This window comes from Dermacentor silvarum, chromosome 9 (assembly GCF_013339745.2).
Source record: "Dermacentor silvarum isolate Dsil-2018 chromosome 9, BIME_Dsil_1.4, whole genome shotgun sequence".
NCBI classification, from domain to species: Eukaryota; Metazoa; Arthropoda; class Arachnida; order Ixodida; family Ixodidae; genus Dermacentor; species Dermacentor silvarum.
Genome location: NC_051162.1, coordinates 5,094,787 through 5,117,365, shown reverse-complemented (window position 1 = coordinate 5,117,365; position 22,579 = coordinate 5,094,787). Strand labels below are relative to the sequence as shown.

At 46.6% G+C, this 22,579-nt stretch overlaps 1 protein-coding gene across 1 annotated transcript in view; it reads left to right on the top strand.

Annotated features, from left to right (window-relative positions):
* Positions 1 to 22,579, top strand: part of LOC119465109 (WD repeat and HMG-box DNA-binding protein 1-like) — a 546,382-nt gene that overhangs the window by 88,675 nt on the left and 435,128 nt on the right. Inside the window, exon 3 of the mRNA XM_037725912.2 lies at positions 5,216 to 5,467. Within this exon, the coding sequence (XP_037581840.1) occupies positions 5,216 to 5,467 (252 nt within the window). The remainder of the gene's footprint in view (positions 1 to 5,215; positions 5,468 to 22,579) is intronic.

The window sequence follows — 22,579 nt, the reverse complement described above, 5'->3', positions numbered from 1 at the left end:
TCCTTGCGGTATCGTAAAAACTGCATAGCCATCATGACGCTTCTTGCTGCAGTTATATGCGCAGCAGCACGGCATAGCGCCAGCAGACAGTGCTCGAAACAGCGTGCAATGTTAGCGCGCGACGTTCTCTGTACGCCGAGCCAGCCGAGCTGAGGCGCAAAATGGCGCGAACGAAAAAGCAAAACACAAGCAAAACGCAAGCTCCGCTCGTTTCCAAGCGCAACGGCAGGGAGACCAATCATCGTGCAGGAAAACGCGCCCAAGGCTGTTTGTCGCGGAGGGGACTCGCAAGGGGCGAGGAGGAGGCGAGGAGGTCGCGCGCCGGCGGCAAAGTACAAAGAGTGGCGGTACTTTCCTACATCAAGTGACTTTACCATACACACGAGCGCCGCCCCGACAGCGGTAACACCCAAAACCAGCGAGCCACCAGCGCGACCAGCCCCACCAGTCGCTAGGGCAGTAGCCATATTGCTCATTACGTAATGATGATGATATTAGTTTTGATTTTTAGAGCGCTGTCTCTCGGTGGTACACTTTAGTTGACGACGCTACCGCTACTCTTATTGCCGTTGCACTGTGCAAAGTACAGTTTGTTTTCTTTAAGCATTATAGGTGTTCTGTGGTTGTACTTCCTGCAAAATATATATATGCGAGCACCAGCGTTTACGAGTCATGCAGAAAAGCCGACGCGACCATCGACGAGTGTGTTCGCCGCTATCATTGTGCTATTGTTTTGCTGAGCACAGGTTCTCTCAATAAACAGCCAATTTCGTAACTTGCGTTGCCTTTGTGGTTCGTCGCTTGAACGTGACATTGTGAAATAAGTGACTTCTTTGCTCCTCAGCAGTCATCCTCTCCAATTTGCCGAAGGTCACCACGTGACCCTGTCTGCCAATGACTGCACTCGCAAGGCTGTGTGCTACTCTTTTTTTCAGTCATGGTTGTCCATAAAAGCAATTTCATGGGAAAATCTACGTGTGTGCGTGAATACCCACGTCATCATTACCACGTGGTAATTGTGGTATTCGAAACTTCAGATTAATGAATAGAATATTGTCGTATTCTAGTGCTTTTCGGATACTTTATGTCGTCGACTTGACATGGTCAAACATGAAATTGAAAGTAAAATTTCGAAATATTTTTATTCCTTCTGCAGGGGAGATAACGTACTAGATCACGTTGCATCGCTCAGAGACTTTTCTGGCTAAACACAATGAGTCGCAATAAAACGTTGGTTAGAAAGGGCATTTGACAGTGGGCGTTACATAGAATCAGGGCAACACTTGACTTCAGCCAACCAAGAGAACAGGCTGGCTTCAGGAAGGGATATTCTACGATGGATCATATCCATGTCATCAATAAGGTAATCGAGAAATCTGCGGAGTACAATCAACTTCTCTATATGGCTTTTATAGATTATGAAAAGGCATTTGATTCAGTAGAGCAGTCATAAAGGCATTGCGTAATCAAGGAGTACAGGAGGCATACGTGAATATCTTAGCAAATATCTACAAGGATTCCACAGCTACCTTAGTTCTCCACAAGAAAAGTAGAAAGTTACCTATCAAGAAAGGGGTCAGGCAAGGAGACACAATCTCTCTAATGCTATTCACTGCATGCTTAGAAGAAGTATTCAAGCTCTTAGACTGGGAAGGCTTAGGAGTGAGGATCAACGGCGAATATCTCAGCAACCTTCGGTTTGCAGATGACATTGTCCTATTCAGCAAAAATGGAGACAAATCACAGCAAATGATTGAGGACCTTAATCGAGAAAGTGTAAGAATTGGGTTGAAGATGAATATGCAGAAGACAAAGATAATGTTCAATAACCTGGCAAGGGAACAAGAATTCAGGATCGCAAGTCAGCCTCTGGAGTCTGTAAAGGAGTAAGTTTGTCTAGGTCAATTACTGACAGGGGACCCTGATCATGAGAAAGAAATTCACAGAAGAATAAAATTGGGTTGGAGTGAATACGGCAGGCATTGCCAAATCCTGACTGGAAGCTTACCACTGTCGTTGAAAAGAAAAGTGTATAATCATTGCATTCTACTGGTGCTAACATATGGGGCAGAAACTTGGAGGTTAACAAAGAAGCTCGAGAACAAGTTAAGGACCGCACAAAGAGTAATGGAACGAAAAATCTTAAGACTAACGTTAAGAGACAGGAAGAGAGCGGTGTGGATCAGAGAAGAAACGGGGATAGCCGATATTCTAGTTGACATTAAGCGGACGAAATGGAGCTGAGCAGGCCATGTAATGCGTAGGATGGATAACCGGTGGACCATTAGGGTTACAGAATGGATACCAAGAAAAAAGAAGCGCAGTCGATGTCGGCAGAAAACCAGATGGGATGACGAAGTTAGGAAATTTGCAGGCGCAAGTTGGAATACGCTAGCGCAAGACAGGGGTAATTGGAGATCGCAAGACTTCGTCCTGCAGTGGACATAAAATATAGGCTGATGATGATGATGATCACTTGATACTATTTACAGATGCAGAACTTGTGTCTTCTCATATTATATCCTGTTACGTATCATTGCGGCATACTTGACACAATAGAAGCACAATCTACTACGGCAATTATAACTAGCGAAAAAGTGTTTTTATAGTCTGATGTCGCTGCAGACACCAAGAATATCTGGTTGCAAGGTATATACAGATAATAATTGGTCGGCAAGGTTATCTTTATGAACTGACAATGCATGACTGCGTATTCTCCTTAGAGCACTGAGTTCGCGAACAATCTGCTTACTTGTTGCAAATGCTACCTTTGCGCGTTTAATAAAGCATGTTTTATAATGTGGAATGTAATGTCAAAACTTTTGATTGCTATGAAAACTGGATGCCAAAATAGTTCCATAATCATTTTGAGAAAGCTGTACAGTATTCGCGAACTATTCGAAAGATATTCTATATTCGATTCTATTCGTTTCCGGCACTATTCGAATCATATTTTATTTGGACTCGAAAACTTCTATTCGCACACACATACCACGTATGTCCTGGAAATGCCTGGAACGAACATACCATGTGCAAGTGGTGCCATAAGTGAACGCAGTGGAGAAAAAAAGCCGGCAGATCTCACGCCTGTGGGAATCAATGTTATGTGAAGTAGTGTGCGGGGAGCCTACCAAGTTAAGCGAAATGACCATGAGAACACCAAGACTTAGGCGGCTTTTTCATGACCTGCATGACACGCATGTCATGACATTAACGTCATGATTCCTCAGGAGCCCCTTTAGCAACGACTAGGAGACCATGCTCAAGACTATGACTTCAACCATTGACCTTTAGCCTTTTCCTTCACTTAGCACCACATCCGAACCCATTCCATTGGTTTCTGAGTGTTAATTTTTTTTCACTGAGTCATGTGCATTTTTTCTGAGTCATGCTCATGACTTTGACTTCTGCCACCATCCTTTAGCGTTTCCTTCTGTAGTGCCAATGTCAGAACCCATTTCAGTGGTTTCTCAGTGTTCATCTTTTTTGCTGATTCATGCCCATGACTATGACTTCTACCACCATCCTTTAGTGTTTCCTTCACTTAGCACCCACGTCAGAACCAATTTCAGAGATTTCTGGTTATCTTTTTTTGCTGAGTTACTGTCATTTTTGCTGAGTCATGTCCATGACTATGGCTTCTACCACCATCCTTTAGGGTTACCTTCACTTAGTATCCACGTCAGAACCCATTTCAGTGGTTTCTGAGTGTTAACCTTTTTTAGCTGAGTCACTGTCAATTTTTCTGAGTCAGGCCCATGACTATGACATCTACCACCATCCTTTAGAGCTGCCTTCAGTTAGTATCCACGTCAGAACCCATTTCAGTGGTTTCTGAGTGTTCATCTTTGTTCGTCGAGTCATTGTCATTTTTGCTGAGTCATGCTCATGACTATGACTTCTAGGATCATCCTTTAGTGTTTGCTTGACTTAGTACCCACGTCAGAACCCATTTCAGTGGTTTCTGTGTGTTAACCTTTTTTCGCTGAGTCACTGTCATTTTGGCTGAGTCATGCTCATGACTATGACTTCTAGCATCATCCTTTTGTGTTTGCTTCACTCAGTACTCACGTCAGAACCCATTTCAGTGGTTTCTGAGTGTTAACCTTTTTTCACTGAGTCACTGTCATTTTTCCCGAGTCATGCTCATGACTATGACTTCTAGCATCATCCTTTAGTGTCGCCTTCGCTTAGTACCCACGTGCGAATTCATTTCAGTGGTTTTCGAGTGTTAATGTTTTTTCCCTGGGTCATTGTCATTTTGGTGGCTGTTTTATGACCTGCAAGACACGCATGTCATGACATTCATGTCATGACGTATCATTTATGTTCGTCATACACTGTTGTGATACTATGCCAATTTTGGCAGCTACCAAGTTAATGAAACAACCATGAGAGCACCAAGACGTAGGCAGCTGTTTCATGACGTACATGACATGCATATCATGATATTCATGTCATGACTGATCATTTATATTCGTCATACACTCTTGTCATAGTATACCAATTTTGGTAAATATCAAGTTAAGGATACGCCTACGTCTCGGTGCTCATGACTATGACGCATATCATGATATTCATGTCATGACCGATCATTTATATTCATCATACACTCTTGTCATAGTATGCCAATTTTGGTAAATATAAAGTTAACGATACGCCTACGTCTCGGTGCCCATGACTATGACTTCTACCACCATTCTTTAGTTGGGATGGCGGACAAATAGATATTGTCAAAGTGGCAAATGTTCGCCAAGAAATGCTTCGCATTTAACACTCAGAAACCACTGAAATAGGTTCTGACCTGGATACTAAGTGAAGGTAACTCTAAAGGAAAGTGGTAGAAGCCATAATCATGGGCATGACTCAGCAAAAATGACAGTAACTTAGCAAAAAAGATTAACTCAGAAACGTCTGAAATTGGTTCTGACGTGGGTACTAAGTGAAGGAAACACTAAAGGGTGGTGGTAGAAGTCATAGTCATGGGCACCGTGACGTAGGCGGATAGATAGATACTGTCGAAGTGGCAAATGTTCGTGAAGAAATGCTTCGCATTTAATATTGGATGTTGATACAGAGAAGTGGGAGTCGCCTGCGATGTTTTGAATGGTCACTTGCAGCTAGCTACGTGTACTTCGAAGAGTTGCCTTGCGATTAGAACCGATTGTGCGTTTAATGTATTTTGGCGTTACTGATATATCGCTCAAAAACGCAGGTACTGAACAGGACGGGTCAGGTGCGGCACACGCTGAACAAGGCGGGCAAGGCATTCGCCTTTGTGGAGTGGACTGAAACGGGACGCAGGCCGATCTTCATGATACGCAACCGCCAAGGATACACACGCGCTGCCCTATCGTATGAAGCCGTGGTCCTCTTTGGCGGCAGTCCCGGCGTGCTTTGCCGGCCCCTGGGCTGGAGTGGGGATATCACAAAAGCCGACTGGAGCGCCCCCATACCCAAAGTTCAGGTGAACATAGTGTCTGACTGACTTGGAGGCATAGGCAAAATAACTTGCCTCTCTGGCGCGCTAGATTAAGGACCACGGACTTCAGGTTCGTTGGGCGATTATTTCGTGTTTTCCGGAAGGGTGATTTTCATCGCATGCAAAGAAAATCGCAGTCGCAGGGCCGATTCTGCGATTTTCGGCTGCGACCAACCGGTTGGTCGCAGCGTCGCAACGTCTCAGCGATCGTTGCAATTTTCCGTCGAAATTGCGCCGAGTTTGTTTTGGAAAATGGCGCTGGTCGCCCAACACAACGTTTATAGATACTTTTTTTTGTCTATAAATATTGGCTCAACAAGCCTCAAACAGTGCAACTATTTGAGTGGAGCCGTGGATTGGGCAATTGGTACGTACCATCAGCACCGACACGCGAACAGCGCAGATAAAAACTCGTAGGTGAGATTTGGTTCTGTGATTTCTATGCGTTTGTTGGCACGCTACGTTGCTAATCACGCGACGCCATTTTTACGTTGGCTTCGGGTGCTGATAGTACGTACCTTTGCGTGCTTTTCCGTTATTCACACGCGCTGCGAGTTGGTAAATACTACGAGGTGTCCCTTGCGGGAAGACATGGCCTTCGGATGTCGTCCCAATTTTCTGGTTGTACAAGCGACTCGAAAACGCCAGAGTTGTAGCGCGGTGTGCTTTTACGGACGGGGCAATTTAAAGAATATGCAATTACGGACAAGTGCTTGCGGTCAAGTGGTGCCGCTCGTTTTCCCCAATGAATTATCTGATTTGAAGGTTACTTCTGCTGCGAGACGCAACTGCTTATCAAGCTCGCAAAGCGAACGTGCAAACTATATCTTGTAATGAAGGTTCTACAATAGCATATTTAACGCTTTGATTAGTAATACACTGCATTGTCAATTTGTTTTCGAAGCATTATTTACACAGTTTTTTTCTCATTTTTCTGATGTATCATTTTTCATCTGCACAAAAACCAATAAACCTTCAATGTGTTGCAGACTTTGTATCCATACTGCACCTGTATTATGCCTCACATTAAAAGGTAATTGCATATCTCGCTTTCTTCAGTGCATGGATTTTTTTGTTTATGTTGGTCGTAACATATCGCAGTATTCTAAGAAACTACTTCGCCATAAACATCCTTGCCTTTCCTTGCTTCCCTGTCTGTACTTCCAGTAAAACACGTGCAACAATGCGAAAAGCAGGCAAACGCCTGTTTTTATAACCAGTAGATAAACATTAAACAAAAGCAGATCAAAATTGTGCAGTCAAGTCATCCGGTTTCATTCCTTCCTGTGAATGATAGCATCTTTTCAAGTGTGGGTGGTTCTTGCATGTCCACAGCTCATGAAGTGTGCAGACTCATCACGAGGCATAGGCCTTGCCCATCAAGATGGAGGCATTGTTGCTAATGAGTTTGTAATCATCTATTACTGCATAAACTCGTATAACCATATCTCATCCTTACTCAGCCGAGCTTGCTCAGAGTCATATTCACCAAAATTCTACTTAGCCGAGCTTGCGCTGACTCATATTCACTAAATTCTACTCAGCTGAGCTTGCTCTGACTCATATTCACAAACATTCTACTCAGGGGATCTTGCATTGAGTCATATTAACCAAAAATCTAATTAGCCGAACTTGCCTTGACTCATATTCACCATAATTATACTCAGCTGAGCTTGCCCGGAATATCACGTGACAATATTCACCAAAAGTTTACTCAACCGAGCTTGCTCTTGTATTCACCAAAATTATACTAAGCCAGGCTCACATGAACTCAGACTCGTGATTAGTTGGAAGTCTTAGTGAGCCGACGTTTGAGTGAGTTCACCGAGCTATGTATACATTACATTATGTGACCTGTTCGGTGCATGAGCAAACATTGCATATGTGTTGCTTCGGATGAAATAAGGACAACTGTACACATTGCAGTTAGTTTTCTAGAGTTTAACTGACCGTTGCGTGAAAGCTTTGCCTCATGTCGATTCAAGCAAGTGCATTAGATCAGCATCATATTTTTTGCCAATCCTGCTGGCTGTCTTTGCCATTACTGGGTGGCCATATTTTGTACATTTCAACACAAAGTTGAATAAATGACTGTGGTGCAATATATTTTAAAAGATGCTTCCATCACTTCAAGTACAACAATCAGAACATGATACAAATACATGCACATAAGATGCACACAAATGATAAATGCATAAACAGATGGAATCAGTTGGCCACCACCCATTGCAAAAAAAAAGAAAGAAAAACCACAAGCCAATGCTGCAACGACCACGCATAACCATTCCCCTTGCTGTAGGACTATACATGAGCTAAAGGAAAAACACATGTGGAACCTAGCAGTTACCTCGAGGTAGCAGCTATGGATGCTTCTGCATTCGCAGCTGGCCACTTAACCACTCAGGTGTGTTCAGTGTCTACTTGTACTTAGGCACACTTTTTATTGTCTGTATCTTAAAAATTTATGTGGTCTCCTCAAAAATTTTAGAATGTTTGGATTCTGAGGCTTGGAAAGGTAAATATTTTATTCCATTCTCGTTCGAGGTGAAAGATCATACAAAAGCTTACAGATATTGTCAGTTCCCCTCACTTAAAAAATTTAATTATGGGGTTTTACGTGCCAAAACCACGACCTGATTATGAGGCACGCCGAAGGGGGTGACTCCGGAAATTTGGAGCACCTGGGGTTCTTTGACGTGCACCTAAATCTAACTACACGCGTGCTTTCGCATTTCGGACCCATCGAAATTCGGCCGCCGTCGCCGGGATTCGATCCCGCGATCTCATGCTCAGCAGCCCAACAACATAGCCACGGAGCAACCACGGCGGGTAGTGCCCCTCACTTTCCGTCAGAACATTTGTAGTCTGTTATTGACATTCAAGCAGCTTTTCAACAGCAAGAAAGGGAATCAGCTTCCCCTGTTTTGAGCATTGGGTTAACGCAGGCAATTCAGGGAGGCATAAATTTTTGCTAATACAGTCGGTTCAGGAATTCCAGATTAGATTGTACCCTGACACTTTCTTTACACTTTCTTATTTTGGTCAAATAATGTAGTTTAAAATGGCTCCAATTAGCATGCTCTAACATTGGTCTAATATGGGTTAAGTACATGACTAGCTTAACAGACTGGGATGCTGGCTTTCATTTCCAGGAAAGGAACCATAGCGCCTGCTCCAGTTGCATATGATTTTGGTTATCTGGGGTTTTCAGGCTGACTTTTAAGATAATGTGCTGAAGCAGGTAGAAGCACACGCATGCTATTAGTGGATAGTTTCGATAGCTTCTTACTTTACACTTGCCACTACGAATACAAAATATTAGCGTCCGTGTTTGTTATGAAACAAACAAACGTACTCCTAACAAGGTATTTTAATGTTAGTCTTGGGGCTACGCGGCTGCACTACGTACTGCAGCATATTAACTTAAGCTTCTTGATACAGATTCACAGCACACTAACAGCGCGAGAAACAGGACGAGAAAATAGACACCCATGTCTGTCAGAATGATATGATACTACGTACACAAGTGACTGCAGCTCCTAAATAAGATGTGGTGTCGGCTTTTACGCCTTTCGAAATATTCAGAGATGACTTGCACAGCCGCTGGAGAAAAAAAAGTTTGCTAAGTTTGGTGAAAGAATATTGCTAGGAGCAGGAACTGCTCATGCGCAATTCCGAGCAATATGCACACATCCTTTCTTTAGCATTAGCAGGAATTAGGGACATTTCGCAGTTTCCTTTTTTCGCCACCACGTGGCATATCGACTTTAAAGAATTCGAAATTCCCGCTATGACACGTGCTATGACGCACAACTAAAGAAAGCGCAATAAAAAGAAACACACCCTGAAGCTGTCGTTTCACCTCGGTGCTTGGAAACGAGCGCGCGTCACCCGCCGGGGTGGCTCAGTCAGCTAAGGCGTTGCGCTGCTGAGCCCGAGGTCGCGGGATCGAATCCCGGCCCCGGCGGCCGCATTTCGATGGAGGCGAAATGCAAAAACGCCCGTGTGCTTGCGTTGTAGTGCACGTTAAAGAACCCCAGGTGGTCGAAATTATTCCGGAGCCCTCCACTACGGCGTGCCTCATAATCAGAACTGGTTTTGGCACGTAAAACCCCAGAAAGAAGAATGGAAACGAGCGCGCTTGTGTATCAGCGTTATCTCGAAGACGGCCAGCTACTTGCTCTACTGACAAAGAATCGACGGTTTTGCTAGACACCTGGCCAGAAAGCTCGTCTGCATTCTGGAGAGATGTCTGGCCGAGATAACGGCCCCCGCGAAGCTTCTGTTGAATACATATTTTTTTTGTCCTTGAGCAGACTTTTTATTTGGGCACCACTGTGGCCATGGTCTTGCGGATACGTCAGGGTTCTTTTTCATGGATTTCCTGTAGAACTGGCGTGATCCATTGTTTAAGAGGAAGCTTTAGCTCGGGCCTATCTTCGATGCCGGGTACTGAAATACATGTAAAATGCAGGAATGCTTTTATGAGAAAACGGCTGAACCGATTTGAATGAAATGTGTTGCATTTAAGAGGGAAAGTTAAATTGCAGAGACTGCAGCAAATAGAATTTTCGTTTAGATAGTGTAGAGTTTCCAAAGAATTGCAGCATGTTTGTAAATTTGAAAAAAATAGAAGCCTGAAATTTACAAATCCGCAACTCAGCCATTAAAATCAAATATGGCATTTCTATAAACTGCACCCGTTGGAGAATCAAAAGCGAATTTGTTATAATGTTTGGAACTTACGTGAGTTCGTTATAATGTTTGGAAGGGTTTTGAACATGCAACATTCACAACATAGTGGTATATTTCAGGGTGGTGTATGATATATTGTTGCGTCCAAGCGCGTAAAAGGGACGTGCAGATCAAAAGGAAGAAAGGAAGAGAAAAACGACGACTGTGCAGCGACCATTCGTGCTGTTCGTAGCCTGCTCTCAGACGCCTAAATAAACTCCTTTCCCCCGTGCTTGTAAGAAACTGGTGGACGGTGCGGGGTAAACCTCGTAACCACGGAGCCTACGCTGCTACAACTTCGCCGTAGCCGTCGACTTGCCGGACTTCCGCCACCCCCACCTGACATGCCTGAATACGCCTGCCAGATTCCCGACGGCTCTGACGCGGCTTCAAGGCCAGCACCTGTCGTTCAGTGCCAATACTACCGGGTGCCAGTCACTTTCGGAGGAAAAGCCGGAGAAGATGTCGACGAGTGGCTCACGAACTACCGAAGTGTGAGCCGGTCTAATGGTTGGAACTCGACCGCACAGTTGTCCAATGTTGTTTTGCCTCACTGACACAGCGCTCGTATGGTATGAGAATCACGAAGACACGCTCATTTCATGGGAGCTTTTCGTCGAGGAACTCGGAGCGTGTTTTGGAGACTCTAGTGCCAAAAAGGAAACGCGCTGAACAGACGCTTTCGCAAAGGGCTCAGGTTCCCGGCGAAACCTGTACGACTTATATTGAAGAAGTGCTAAAACTGTGCAAGATATCAACTTTCAAATGTCTGAAAAGGACAAAGTTAGACATTTGTTTAAAGGAGTAGCCGAAGATGTCTACAATTTTTTGATCGGCAAAGAAAGCTTGGATTCCGTGTCGGACGTCATTCCTCCCTGCAGAACCTTTGAAACGCTGAAGATGTGACGGATAATACCGAAGTTTGGTCGCCTGGCTAATGTCACAACGGTGGCAAGTGTAGAGCCGAGCTTGTGTGTTGACCTTCCATCAACAATACGGCAGATTGTTCGCGAAGACTTGCTCCATCGGGAAGAGATGTACCGTCGCACAACTTGGCATCACTGGTGCGTACTCACCACACGAGATGAGAAACACGGCCGTTTCGACCGCATGGCAACCGACGGTTCACGCAGCGACCGTTGAGTATAGGTCTACCCCACAAACGAGAGGGACCATGAGCTATCAAGATCATGACTACGACCAACGCCCTCGCCGCACGCACGTCTCCCGGCAGCCGATGCCTAGCCATGATGAATGTGACCCACCTGCTGGCTATGCAGTCGACAGCAACATGCGTGACTACACGGAGGAACATTGAAATTTGCGGCCTCTGCCGGTGTGTTTCCAATGCGGTGTCGCGGGCCACATAGCGAGGTTCTCCAATCGTCGCCCAACAACGTTGAATGGTCGATCCAGGTTTTCAACAAGGACCACACTTTCTGTGAGAACAACTTAACGGCCGTATACCACCTCTGTGTCAGCTGACGCTCCTCCCGGCAACGATTACTGGCAGAGAAGCTTCGGGAGCCGCTCGCCTACATCTGACAGGAGCTTGACGCCACCACCTTCCTCTCGCGCACCTCGTTTACGTCAATCTCTATCGCCAGTGCGCCGCTCCACCTCGCCTTCACAACCGGAAAACTGGCCAGCGCGGCCGATGGGGGTGAGGTCGCTCGACACGTGCTATCGACAGAAATGCCCCCTGCAGTTGCTATGATTAAGAACAAAGTGCATGTACTGGTGGTGTTTCTACAATGGCTTTAGTGGATACCGGAGCAACTGTATCCGTAATGAGCCTTGGTTTTAATGGTCGGTTGGGGCGCAAAGTTGTATTTCGGTGGGACCAAGCTGCAACGTTTTGTGGAGTGAGCGGCGAGTCGTTGCGTCCTGTTTGTGTGTGCACTGCTGAAGTATCCTTGGCTGGGGGAGTTCTCGCGATGGAATTTGTAGTTATTCCCCGATCGACGCACGAAGTGATTTTGGGCATCGACTTTTTGCGACAGTGTGGTGCGACCGTCGATTGTCGCACAGGGGAAGTTTTCGTCGATGGCCATGTTTCATCCGGGCTCTTAGATGAGACTTGCAGTCAAGGTGAACTTTGTGTATCTACAGATACTGTTGTGCCTGCGTCCACCTCGGTGTGCGTGCCGGTTGTATGTCGCAGTGAAGTGCCAGACATGCCTCCGTAGAGCCAATGCATCTAAATTGTGTGATGAACGTTTTTGTCCCTCATTGTCTGGTATCCATTGGCAACGAGCGTGCTGGCTTGTGGACGACCAACTGCTTGGCAGAACCCGTCTCGCTTCCAGACGGCTTGAAACTCGCCTACTTTACAAAATACACGTCTTCGTCCATAGCCTGTACCCACCGTGTGAACCTGCTGACCTTCGCCATGTCTCGGACAAAAAGCTTCTGTTTATGATAAACAAGTCGCTCAGCACAAGGGAGCGCCATACCTTGGTGGATACGCTTTCTAAGCATCTATCAGTGTTTGACTTTGCGCAGCCGGACAAAGCGTTCTCGATTCCCGAGTCTCGAACACGCCATACTGTCGATACAGGATCTGCGCGCCCGATCAGGCAAAAGCCTTATCGCGTCTCGCCTAAAGAGTGCAAGATAATCGGAGAACAAGTGAGTGACATGATGAAAAATGGGAGCATACAAGAGTCCTCGAGTCCTTGGGCAGCTCCGGTCATACTCGTCAGAAAGAAAGACGGTAACTGGAGATTTTGCGTCGATTATCGAAGATTAAACGCCGCGACTAAGAAGGATGTCTATCCGCTGCCTCGGATTGATGATGCAATTGATTGCCTTCATTCGGCCTCTTATTTTTCTTCAGTGGACCTACCCTTAGGATATTGGCAAATCCCGATGCACCCGGCAGACAAGGAGAAAACAGCCTTCATAACTCCGGATGGATTATTCGAATTCAATGTGATGCCATTTGGGTTATGCAACGCTCCAGCAACCTTTGAAAGGTTCATGGACACCATTCTGCGTGGGTTAAAGTGGAACATCGGTATGTGCTATCTTGACGACATTGTTATATTCCGGCGCACATTCAATGAGCACAATAGGCGCCTGGATATTGTCCATGATTGCATCAAAAAAGCTGGTCTGGTTCTGAACTCCAAGAAATGTAACTTTGGTGACCGTCAAACCCTTGTGCTGGGTCATCTTGTTGACAAAGACGGTATCCGGCCTGATCCCCTCAAGACGGCAGCTGTTGAGGCATTCAGTGCACCTCAGTCAGTGAAGCAACTTCGTAGTTGTCTGGGCCTTTGCTCTTACTTTCGCCAATTTATTCCTGGTTATGCTGACGTCGCCTATCCTCTGACAAAGCTGCTACATAAATATGCACGGTTTGAGTGGACACCCGAGTGCGATTCTGCATTTCGTCAGTTGAAGGTCCTGCTGACCTCCCGACCTATCTTTCGCCACTTCAATCCTACTGCGCCGAAAGAAATCCACACAGATGCTAGCGGCATTGGTCTGGGTGCCGTCTTGGTCCAACGCTATGACGACCGTCAGCACGTGATTGCTTATGCAAGCCGCTCATTAAGCATATCTGAACGCAATTACACAGTGACAGAGCAAGAATGCCTCGCTGTAATCTTTGCGGTTCAGCGATTTCGCTCTTACTTCTACGGACGCCCATTCCTTGTCGTCACAGACCACCATTCCCTGTGCGGGCTCGTGAACCTTCGCGACCCTTGTGGTCGCCTTGCGCGCTGGGCTTTGAGGTTGCAGGAATATAACTTCACTGTGTCCTACAAGAGTGGCCTTCCCGTATGCCGCTTACCACGACGGACTGCGACGCAGACGATTTTGATAATCTCGTTGCCTCTGTGACACCGGCTTTTCCTGATATCGATGCCTTCAGAGCAGAACAACGGACAGACACCAAATTGGAGCCACACTTCACTTCAGCCCGGTCTACTGCAACAAGCAGCTACTGTGTATGGGACGGGCTCCTGTACAAAAGGAACTACTCAAGCACGGGGGCACGCTTCCTTCTTGTGGTGCCGGAGCGTCTCTGGCCAGCAATCCTTCAGGCTATGCACGATGACCCAACCTACGGTCACCTAGGCACTGTGCGCACCCTTTATCGTATTCAAGAACGCTTTTACTGGCCCCGGATGCGACATTCGGTTGAATTGTATGCCGCCAGCTGCATAGAGGGTCAACGTCGGAAACGTCCAACCACTGCCCCCTCCTTCAACCTGTGCCGCCTCCCAGCTTGACCTTTCAGCAAGTTGGAATTGATCTGTTAGGACCTTCTCCTCAGTCATCCAAGGGGAACCGCTGGATTATTGTCTGCGCCGACTATTTAATGCGCTACTGCGAGACGGCGGCTATACCATCAGCCACTGCCACCGAAGTATCGCTCTTCTTACGTCACGTTATTGTTCTGCGACATGGACCGCCTTGTGTTATTATAAGCGACCGGGGACGTCAATTCACAGCGGACATCGTGGAAGAGCTTCGATGTTTATGTGACTCGCACCTCAGGCACTCGACGCCATATCATCCGCAAACGAACGGCCTCACTGAGGGCACTGATCGAACGATCACGAATATGCTTTCCATGTATGTTGCGGCCGTTCATTAGAGTTGGGATGAAGTTTTACCGTTTATTACTTATGCGTACAACAACGCCAAACATGAGACAACCGGTTACAGCCCCTTCTTCCTTCTATATGCTCGCCCGCCCCGTTATACGCTCGACACTGTCCTCCCTTTTTACCACCACGACAATCCTGCGGTCGCCGATACGCTATGCCTCGCTGAAGAGGCTCGGCGACTTGTGCGTCTTCGGACTTTGGCATCGCAAGAAAACTCCAAAGCACGCTACGACGCACCACATCGGCTTGTTACATATCACCCTGGTGATATCGTTTGGCTTTGGACTCCCACGAGGAAGCGCGGCTTGTGCCAAAAGCTGCTGGCAAACTACGATGGACCGTATGTTGTGATCGACAAGATCAGCGACGTGAACTACACTCTCGCGCACCTCACGAACACTGGTCGACGCTCGGCTAGGAGACAAGTCGCGCATGTCGCCAGGTTGAAATCATGCACAAGCCAGGTGACTCGCCCAGTGGGCTTTGTCTGCGAGGTGAGGTATGTTGCGTCCCAGCGCATAAAAGGGAAGTGCGGATCAAAAGGAAGAAGGAAGAGAAAAACGACGACTGTGCAGCGGCTACTCCTGCTGTTCGTAGCCTGCTGTTCCTGCTCTCACACGCCTAAATAAACCCCTTTCCCCCGTGCTTGTAACAATATGATTTCTATCCGCTTTGGATGTATTATTAGGTGCAGTTTACAGAATTTACATATCATTTTGAGCTCCTGAGGTACATAGCTCTATGCGTCAAGTTTTTCAAAATTTGGCACTTTAAAATTTTACCTAAAAAAAGGAGACAGCCTATAATAAAATATCCCTTTCTGCAATCGGTACACTTTAACTTTCTTTTTTCTAAATTCAACATAACTCATCAGATTTGGTGCATTGGTTGCTCTGAGAAACTATTGCCCATTTCCCATGTATTTCGATAGGAGCCCCCAAGCTCAATGCTCCCCATAAGTTCGAACTTGAATAATATACTTGTTGGCAAGACACGTTTGGAAACATGTGATCGTGGCCTAATGAGCTAGAGCACCGGTGTACTGAGCTCAACGGCAGAGGATATGTTTGTAAAGCGTCTTGGGAAGGAATAGGAGAAAAGAAAGAGAGAAGGCTGGTATGTTATTCAGAATCGTGTCTGGTTGGCTAAAAATTACTAAATCCTTTGGTCGTCATACCACCTTACGTTCCATAAGCATAATTTCTATTTCATTCCACTAGTATTGTGCTATTATTGTCAATCAATCGTGATTAGAACACTGGCGTCATGGCATTGTATTCCGTCGCAATTATTTATCGCCATCACTTCAGAATCATCTCATCGTCGTCATGCAGTCGTCCTTATGTGCCTTCGTCGTTCTATCGACATCATTCCTACCTCGTAATTCCATCGTCGTCACTGCATGCACCGTCGACCTGCGGTCCTTGATCTACCATCGTGAGGTAACGTTGGCGCGCGATGGTCATAACAAATCGGGTCAATCAGGGAGACAGTGTATGACCGCATATAGCCGAATCACTTGAACATCAGGAGAAACACTACGGATTCTAAATAAAGGTGTCTTAGCTAACACGGTGTGTCGCTTCTTGTTCGCTAGATTGTGGTGTGAATGTTAATCGCATTAACTTCGATAGTCATCTTAACATGGGTTCTGCAGGAATTCTTTCGTCTTCGCGACAGTAACGAACTCTTGTCCACATTATTCCCAGCTTATTAACACCTCGAATTCCTAGAGGTGATCGTGCTCAGGCATGTGACGGACGACCCGAAGTTTGATGGAGGTAGCGGTATGATTTCGACAGCGGCGCCGCCTATCGACAAGCGGAAACACATTTGGATGGGTGGGAATAGCGGAGAAAGGCACACTTCAAGAGTTGGTAGACATCACAGATTTGAATCAACCTGACAAAGAGTTAGAAATATATTGCGCTAAAGAAATTGAAAACTATTGGATTGGTGCGAGACTCCCTGCAAAAACATTCATTAGACTGTCTCAGGTATCCGAGCTATCCTTAACGGGAATCAATGAGATGAGTTTCGACATAGCTCGTTACATTTTTCAAGAGCGGAAGACGTGCCTAGAGGCAGAGTCGACTGCAATATTTTGTTGCTGCACAAAAATATCTAGATTTTCGGCGTGATCATTTTAGCGGAAAACAAAAATTAAATAAGTTTTCAAGAAGTACTTAGAGTACCTCGATAAAATTGTAGCAAATAAATTCTGAAAAGCTCATTTCCAACTTTTGTGTCTTAAGGCACAGGGTAACTTATTACTGGTTTCCATTAATTTTCTTCGTTATATTTTCAAGCGAGTTGAATATTCTGCCATAGGTTAATTCACAATTAGCACAACTAATTAAACTGAAACTTTCAAGTGTATATTGTTCTTAGACAAATGCTTTAAGTCTACGCGGATGCTGCAAAATTTCTCAACATTGGGGAGGGGAATGTGAAAAACAAAATAGAAATCCAGAGCACTTTATTGCCTCGGTAAATTTTTATTTTGAATGCTATTTCCACTGGTTAAGTGGCTCGACCCTCATGTTCGCAGCCTTGTATATGTTTTTGTAGCACTAGGTGCGTTGTCTGCGAATTTACGTTAATAAGCAACCAGATCATACTTTAATCTGGCGGAAAAAAAAAACACCTAAGTTTTGAGCCCTTTTGCGATTCATTTCTTGCACATCGAGCAGTGTTTCTCCTTCGAAAAAAATGGTTGTTAGTCTGTGCCCTTGTGTTGTTTCTCATTGTACCGTCGTTTAGCGGTCCTCCAAATAAGTATTTTACTTCGGTGGTGGTGTAAATTTTTGGCAGCAACACCATTACGCCGCAACCAAAAAATATGCACCAGCAGTGAAGTTGACTACACTTGGTTGCTGCAATATTAATGGTGTTTTTCTGGCTGAGCTTTGTGCCAGCAGGTGGCTGCACCATGCAAGACGTTCACATGTGCGCCTCCACGCATTAGGTAAAACGCCCAGTCCGCTAGTGTACTGAGTAGTGCATGTGGGATAGTATAGGTTATTGGAGACACGACAAAGGCTTGGACAAGCCGAAGCGTGTCCACCTCCTCCATCGCTCTTGTCTTGCATACCCGACACGCTAAAACACTCTTTTGACCTTTTGGAAGAAGCCAGACTTGTGAGCACGCCCGGTGTCTCTTGGCTTTAACGAAGTGCCATCCTCTGATGGAAGAAGAAGTGATCGTAGAGAGCAGCTCCAGCTTCGAGCTCTTTGTGTTTTCTATTCTACCTTCGGTGATTTCTGCAATCAGTGACAAGTACACTGGGGGACGTGGTCCTCTGCAATGGGGGACCCGAACCCCGCCCAGCAATTGGGTCCTGAACGACCACTTCGTTATGCATCCGACGTGAGTGACCGCATCGACGCCAGCATGGTCCCGATTGAGTCCCTCAACTGAAGATATGGGCTCGGACAGTGATTTTACCTTGGTTTCAAGCAGACGTCTGAAGAGAAAGATAAGTAGGACATCACCGACCAGTCGTCAGGCGCCGAAAAAGGCAAGTGGCAAGCGGTCATATACTATCGCGTACGTACCCACCACGACAGCGTACAACCTCAACAGACTGAATAGGCAGAGCCTGTCGGAATATTTTGATCGAACTGCCCCTGGTCAAGTGGAAGAAATACGTATAAACGATCGAAAGAACATACTTACGGTGGAAGTAAACACATTCTGGAAACACTTAAAGCAGTCACTCAGTTGGGAAGCCTCCCCGTTCGCGCATTCCGCACATACGACAAGGAAGCGACAACAGGCGTCATCTACGACGTGGACATTAAGATTACAGACGCTGACCTCGCGAAGCTGCTCTCATCGTCGGCTCCTGTGCTAAGCGTTCACCATTTTGGACGGTCCCGATGTGTGAAACTATTATTTCAATGGGAAACTTCGCCAACACACATCAAGGTTGGATATGTGAGGCACTCGGTACGCCCTTACGTACCGAGGGTGTAAGTGTAAGTGTATGAAACTTGGACATGTCAGTGAGGTTTGCAAGGGTGCAGTAACATGCAAACGTTGTGGTGGACCTCATGGAGACAACAGTGGCAACGTTGGCGATAAGTGGCTAAATTGTTCTGGTGCACACGACGCAACGTCAAAAGAATGCCCAAAGATCAGGAATGTAATCGGTATTCTGACGAAGATGGTTCGAGACCATTCCACACACAGGGAAGCGGCAAAGGCTATCCACCGCCGCCGTTCTCGACACCGACGTCAACGAGAGCGCAGTATTGCTCGCGTAGAAGGATCGACGGCTCAAGTGCAGCCTCCAGCACTTCCTCGTGGGAGGAATCAAGACACACGTGCACCAAAGCCTTTATATTCTACGAAAGTGCAAGGCGACTCGTCATCCACTCCAAACACATCGGAGGCTCAGTGGCCCTCGTTACCTTCAAGGCCTGCGGGAACGCCCTTATGTACCGCTCCTACACGTATTGAAGAGATTGAAAAGACGGACGATATTGACGTGCAGAGTATGCTAAAAAATTTGATGGGCTCAATGCTCAGGATTCTTTCCAACCTAAACAACCCGGCTGCTAAGGCTACCGTGCAGCTACTTGAAGTGTTGGAACCACTTATAGTGGTTCTTCACTAAACAAGTACGGCGATTATGTTTGACTAATCGCTTGTTATGCAATGGAATGCTCGAGGGTTACGTGGTCGTTTGTCGGATTTCCGACTGCGGTTATTTAAGTACCAATTTCCAGTTATTGTTATCTGTGAACCTAATATGCATTCTTCTTTCCGTATTTCTGGATTTGTCCAGATATGGTCTCGTAACGACCAAACCTCAAGCAAAATATTGGTTTGTGTACGTCATGATCTGGTGTACTTCAGACATGACGTCCCATCGCATACTACTAACGATTACGTATGCCTTACCATAAAGCACAGATGGCGCACGTTCTCAGTGATTGGAGGCTACATCCACCCAAGAGGAAGGATTGATTGCTCGCACCTGATGTCTGTGCTGCAAGCGTCGCAAGGTCCCCATATTGGGATTGGTGATTTTAACGCACACCAGCCCCTCTGGAGTAGCACTATGACGAATACTCGTGGCAAAAATTTGGCCGACTTTATGTGTAGTCAGGGACTAAATGTGCTCAATGACAGATCTCCTACATTTATTCGTGGCACATCCTACAGCAGTTGTCTCGACCTAACGTTTGTGTCAAGGAGCCTTCTGTCCTCGGCAAGCTGATCGACGGATGTAGAGACTCACGGTAGTGACCACCTCCCAACTTACGTTTAATTTAGCTGGTTTCGCCACTCAGCTTCACGTTGCATCTGTCAAACAGACTGGACTTTATTTAAGACGTCTGTCGATTCCGGCTGTCAGAGTTTGACTCTCCATTCGCAATAGATGACATCATTGCGTCTACCCTGCGGGACAAAACCAGAGAAGTTAGCGTACCGAGGCACAGATCATCGGTCGAACACAATATGAGGCCCTTCGTACAATCAGTCGCCGCGCGGAACGGCGATACAGACGAACAAAGTCACCGTTAGATCTTTCGAACTGTCGCCGAACTCAACGACATGTTCTTCGTCATCTCGACAAGCTTGGCAGACAGCATTGGAGGGCATTCTGTGGATCCCCAGACCCAAGACAACCTCTATCCAAGATCTGGCGGGTCATACGAAGTCTTCGGGCAACTCCAAAACAAAAATACCCATTCCGTGCCGTAGCTATACATCAACGCCGAACCGAATTGGAGGTAGCAGAGAACTACTGTAAACATATTGTGGACACATCTAATGCAGTGAGTTGATGGCTTGTCACCATCGCGCCCCCATCACCTGATGAGCGACTCGAAGTACCTTTTACGATGCAAGAGCTCGACGCTGCAATTTCTGTTTCCCGACGCTCATCGGCACCAGGACCTGACGGAATCACATACGCTGCACTCTGCCATCTTGGCACAGCCGCACGACGTATCCTTTTATGTTTTTATAATGCCACATGGCAGTCAGGAAATGTTCCAGATAGTTGGAAATGCATTGTAGCATTACTTAAACCGGTGAAGTGCCCTAACGAGCTTTCCTCCTATAGACCGATCGCCTTAGCCAGTTGCGTCGGCAAAGTAATGGAAATAATGGCTTTGGCAAGGATGGAGTCGTTCCTTGAAAGCAATAATTGCTTTCCTGATTGTATGAATGGATTAAGAAGAGGCCGTTCCGTTCTTCGATCGACGATGTTGTCGACTTGGTCTCCACTGTTGAACAGGAAAGAAGTCGCCGGCGGTTAGTTGGAGCTGTTTTCATGGATAATATGGGTGTATACGACAATGTTCTCCATTATGCAATCCTTGATGCGCTGGAAGATTTAGACATCGGTGGCCGGCTATATGTGTAGTAATACTTAATCGTTGTTGTCGATGATCGTTGAGGAAGGCACTGCCGTTTGATGTAATACTGTCGTTTATTCTTTTCAAGTTACAGTCATACAAATAAGCAGGTCCTTTAATATCTAGAGATCTCGTCAGAGTGTCCGTTATAAGGTGCTTACGCACCAGCTCCTCCGAGTCGTTCTACCTGCGGCCGCTCTCCCAGCCTCCCACAGCCCCCCGCCTCCTCCCCGAGACGTCCCTCCCGGCAAGCCCAACCAAAGTCATAAATTTGAGGAGTCTCGGGGTACGGGAAGCCGTCGGCGGAATGAAGCACCGTTCCGTTCTTACGGCAGAGCGTCTGGAGTATTTCAACTCGCGATACAAGCAAAATAGCCAGAAAACGCAACAAAAGATCACCAGTAGCGGCGTTTACATGAATACGACAGAAGCGTATCGTATCAGCTTTCAAGCGTATCGCATCTCATGTAAACGAGGTAATTCGCTAGGAAGGCGTATCGCATCCAATGCGCCAAACAAGGGTAGTTTTAGATGGAGAATGCGCATTTCAGCGGCGCATGTAAACAGAAGCGTATCGCATCAGGAATTATGGGAAAGCATTCGCTGCGGGATTACAACCGGCCAGCCAACCAGCGGCGCGGCCGCTGCCGCACTGCGAGACATCAAAACAAACATGGTGGCTGAAAAAGCAGGTGCGTCGCACGGTCCTGTTGCTCGCGAGTGTTGTGTCTGGCGCTCCTTCGGGACAAAGGAGGCCTCATCGACAGACGTGAACATATCAAGTGCTCTTCACGCTTGTCGTCTCAAGTGCTCTTCACGCTTGTCGTTTCTCGCGGCCGGGAAGTGTCACCATCAGTCACCTTGGACTGATGGATGTGCAATTAGTCCCCAGACTGCAATGGGTCATCGGCCTCGTGCGTAGCTAAAACGACAACGTCGCTCTTGGTCTGTTTCGTGAAGCACCAGCGCCCGCCCGAGCTACGACGAGGCCTGGCGCCGACTGTGACGCGCCAACCTGGAGCCCCTTCTGAGACAACAGCCACCGCTCTCCCTGGAAATGCTGGCTTCCGCGAACTGACGGCCACGGAGAGGCGACTAGTTCTTGCAAGGGGCCAGCGTCAAGCATTCCCGTGGGAACGACATCAACGTTTGGTTCCCAAGGTGTCAACCGTTGCCTGTGTGCGGGGGCGATCAGGCAAGATTGGAGGCGGAGCCCGGCGGTAAACGATGTCACATCATGAGCGGGATATGACGAACTGGTCGAAGATGGTCTTTGGCTAAGAAGAACCAAAGTGCATTTCCTCGTCGAGTGAAAGAGGGAAACGAAAGGGATAAAAAGCGCTACTTGAGTGTTTTGAGACGC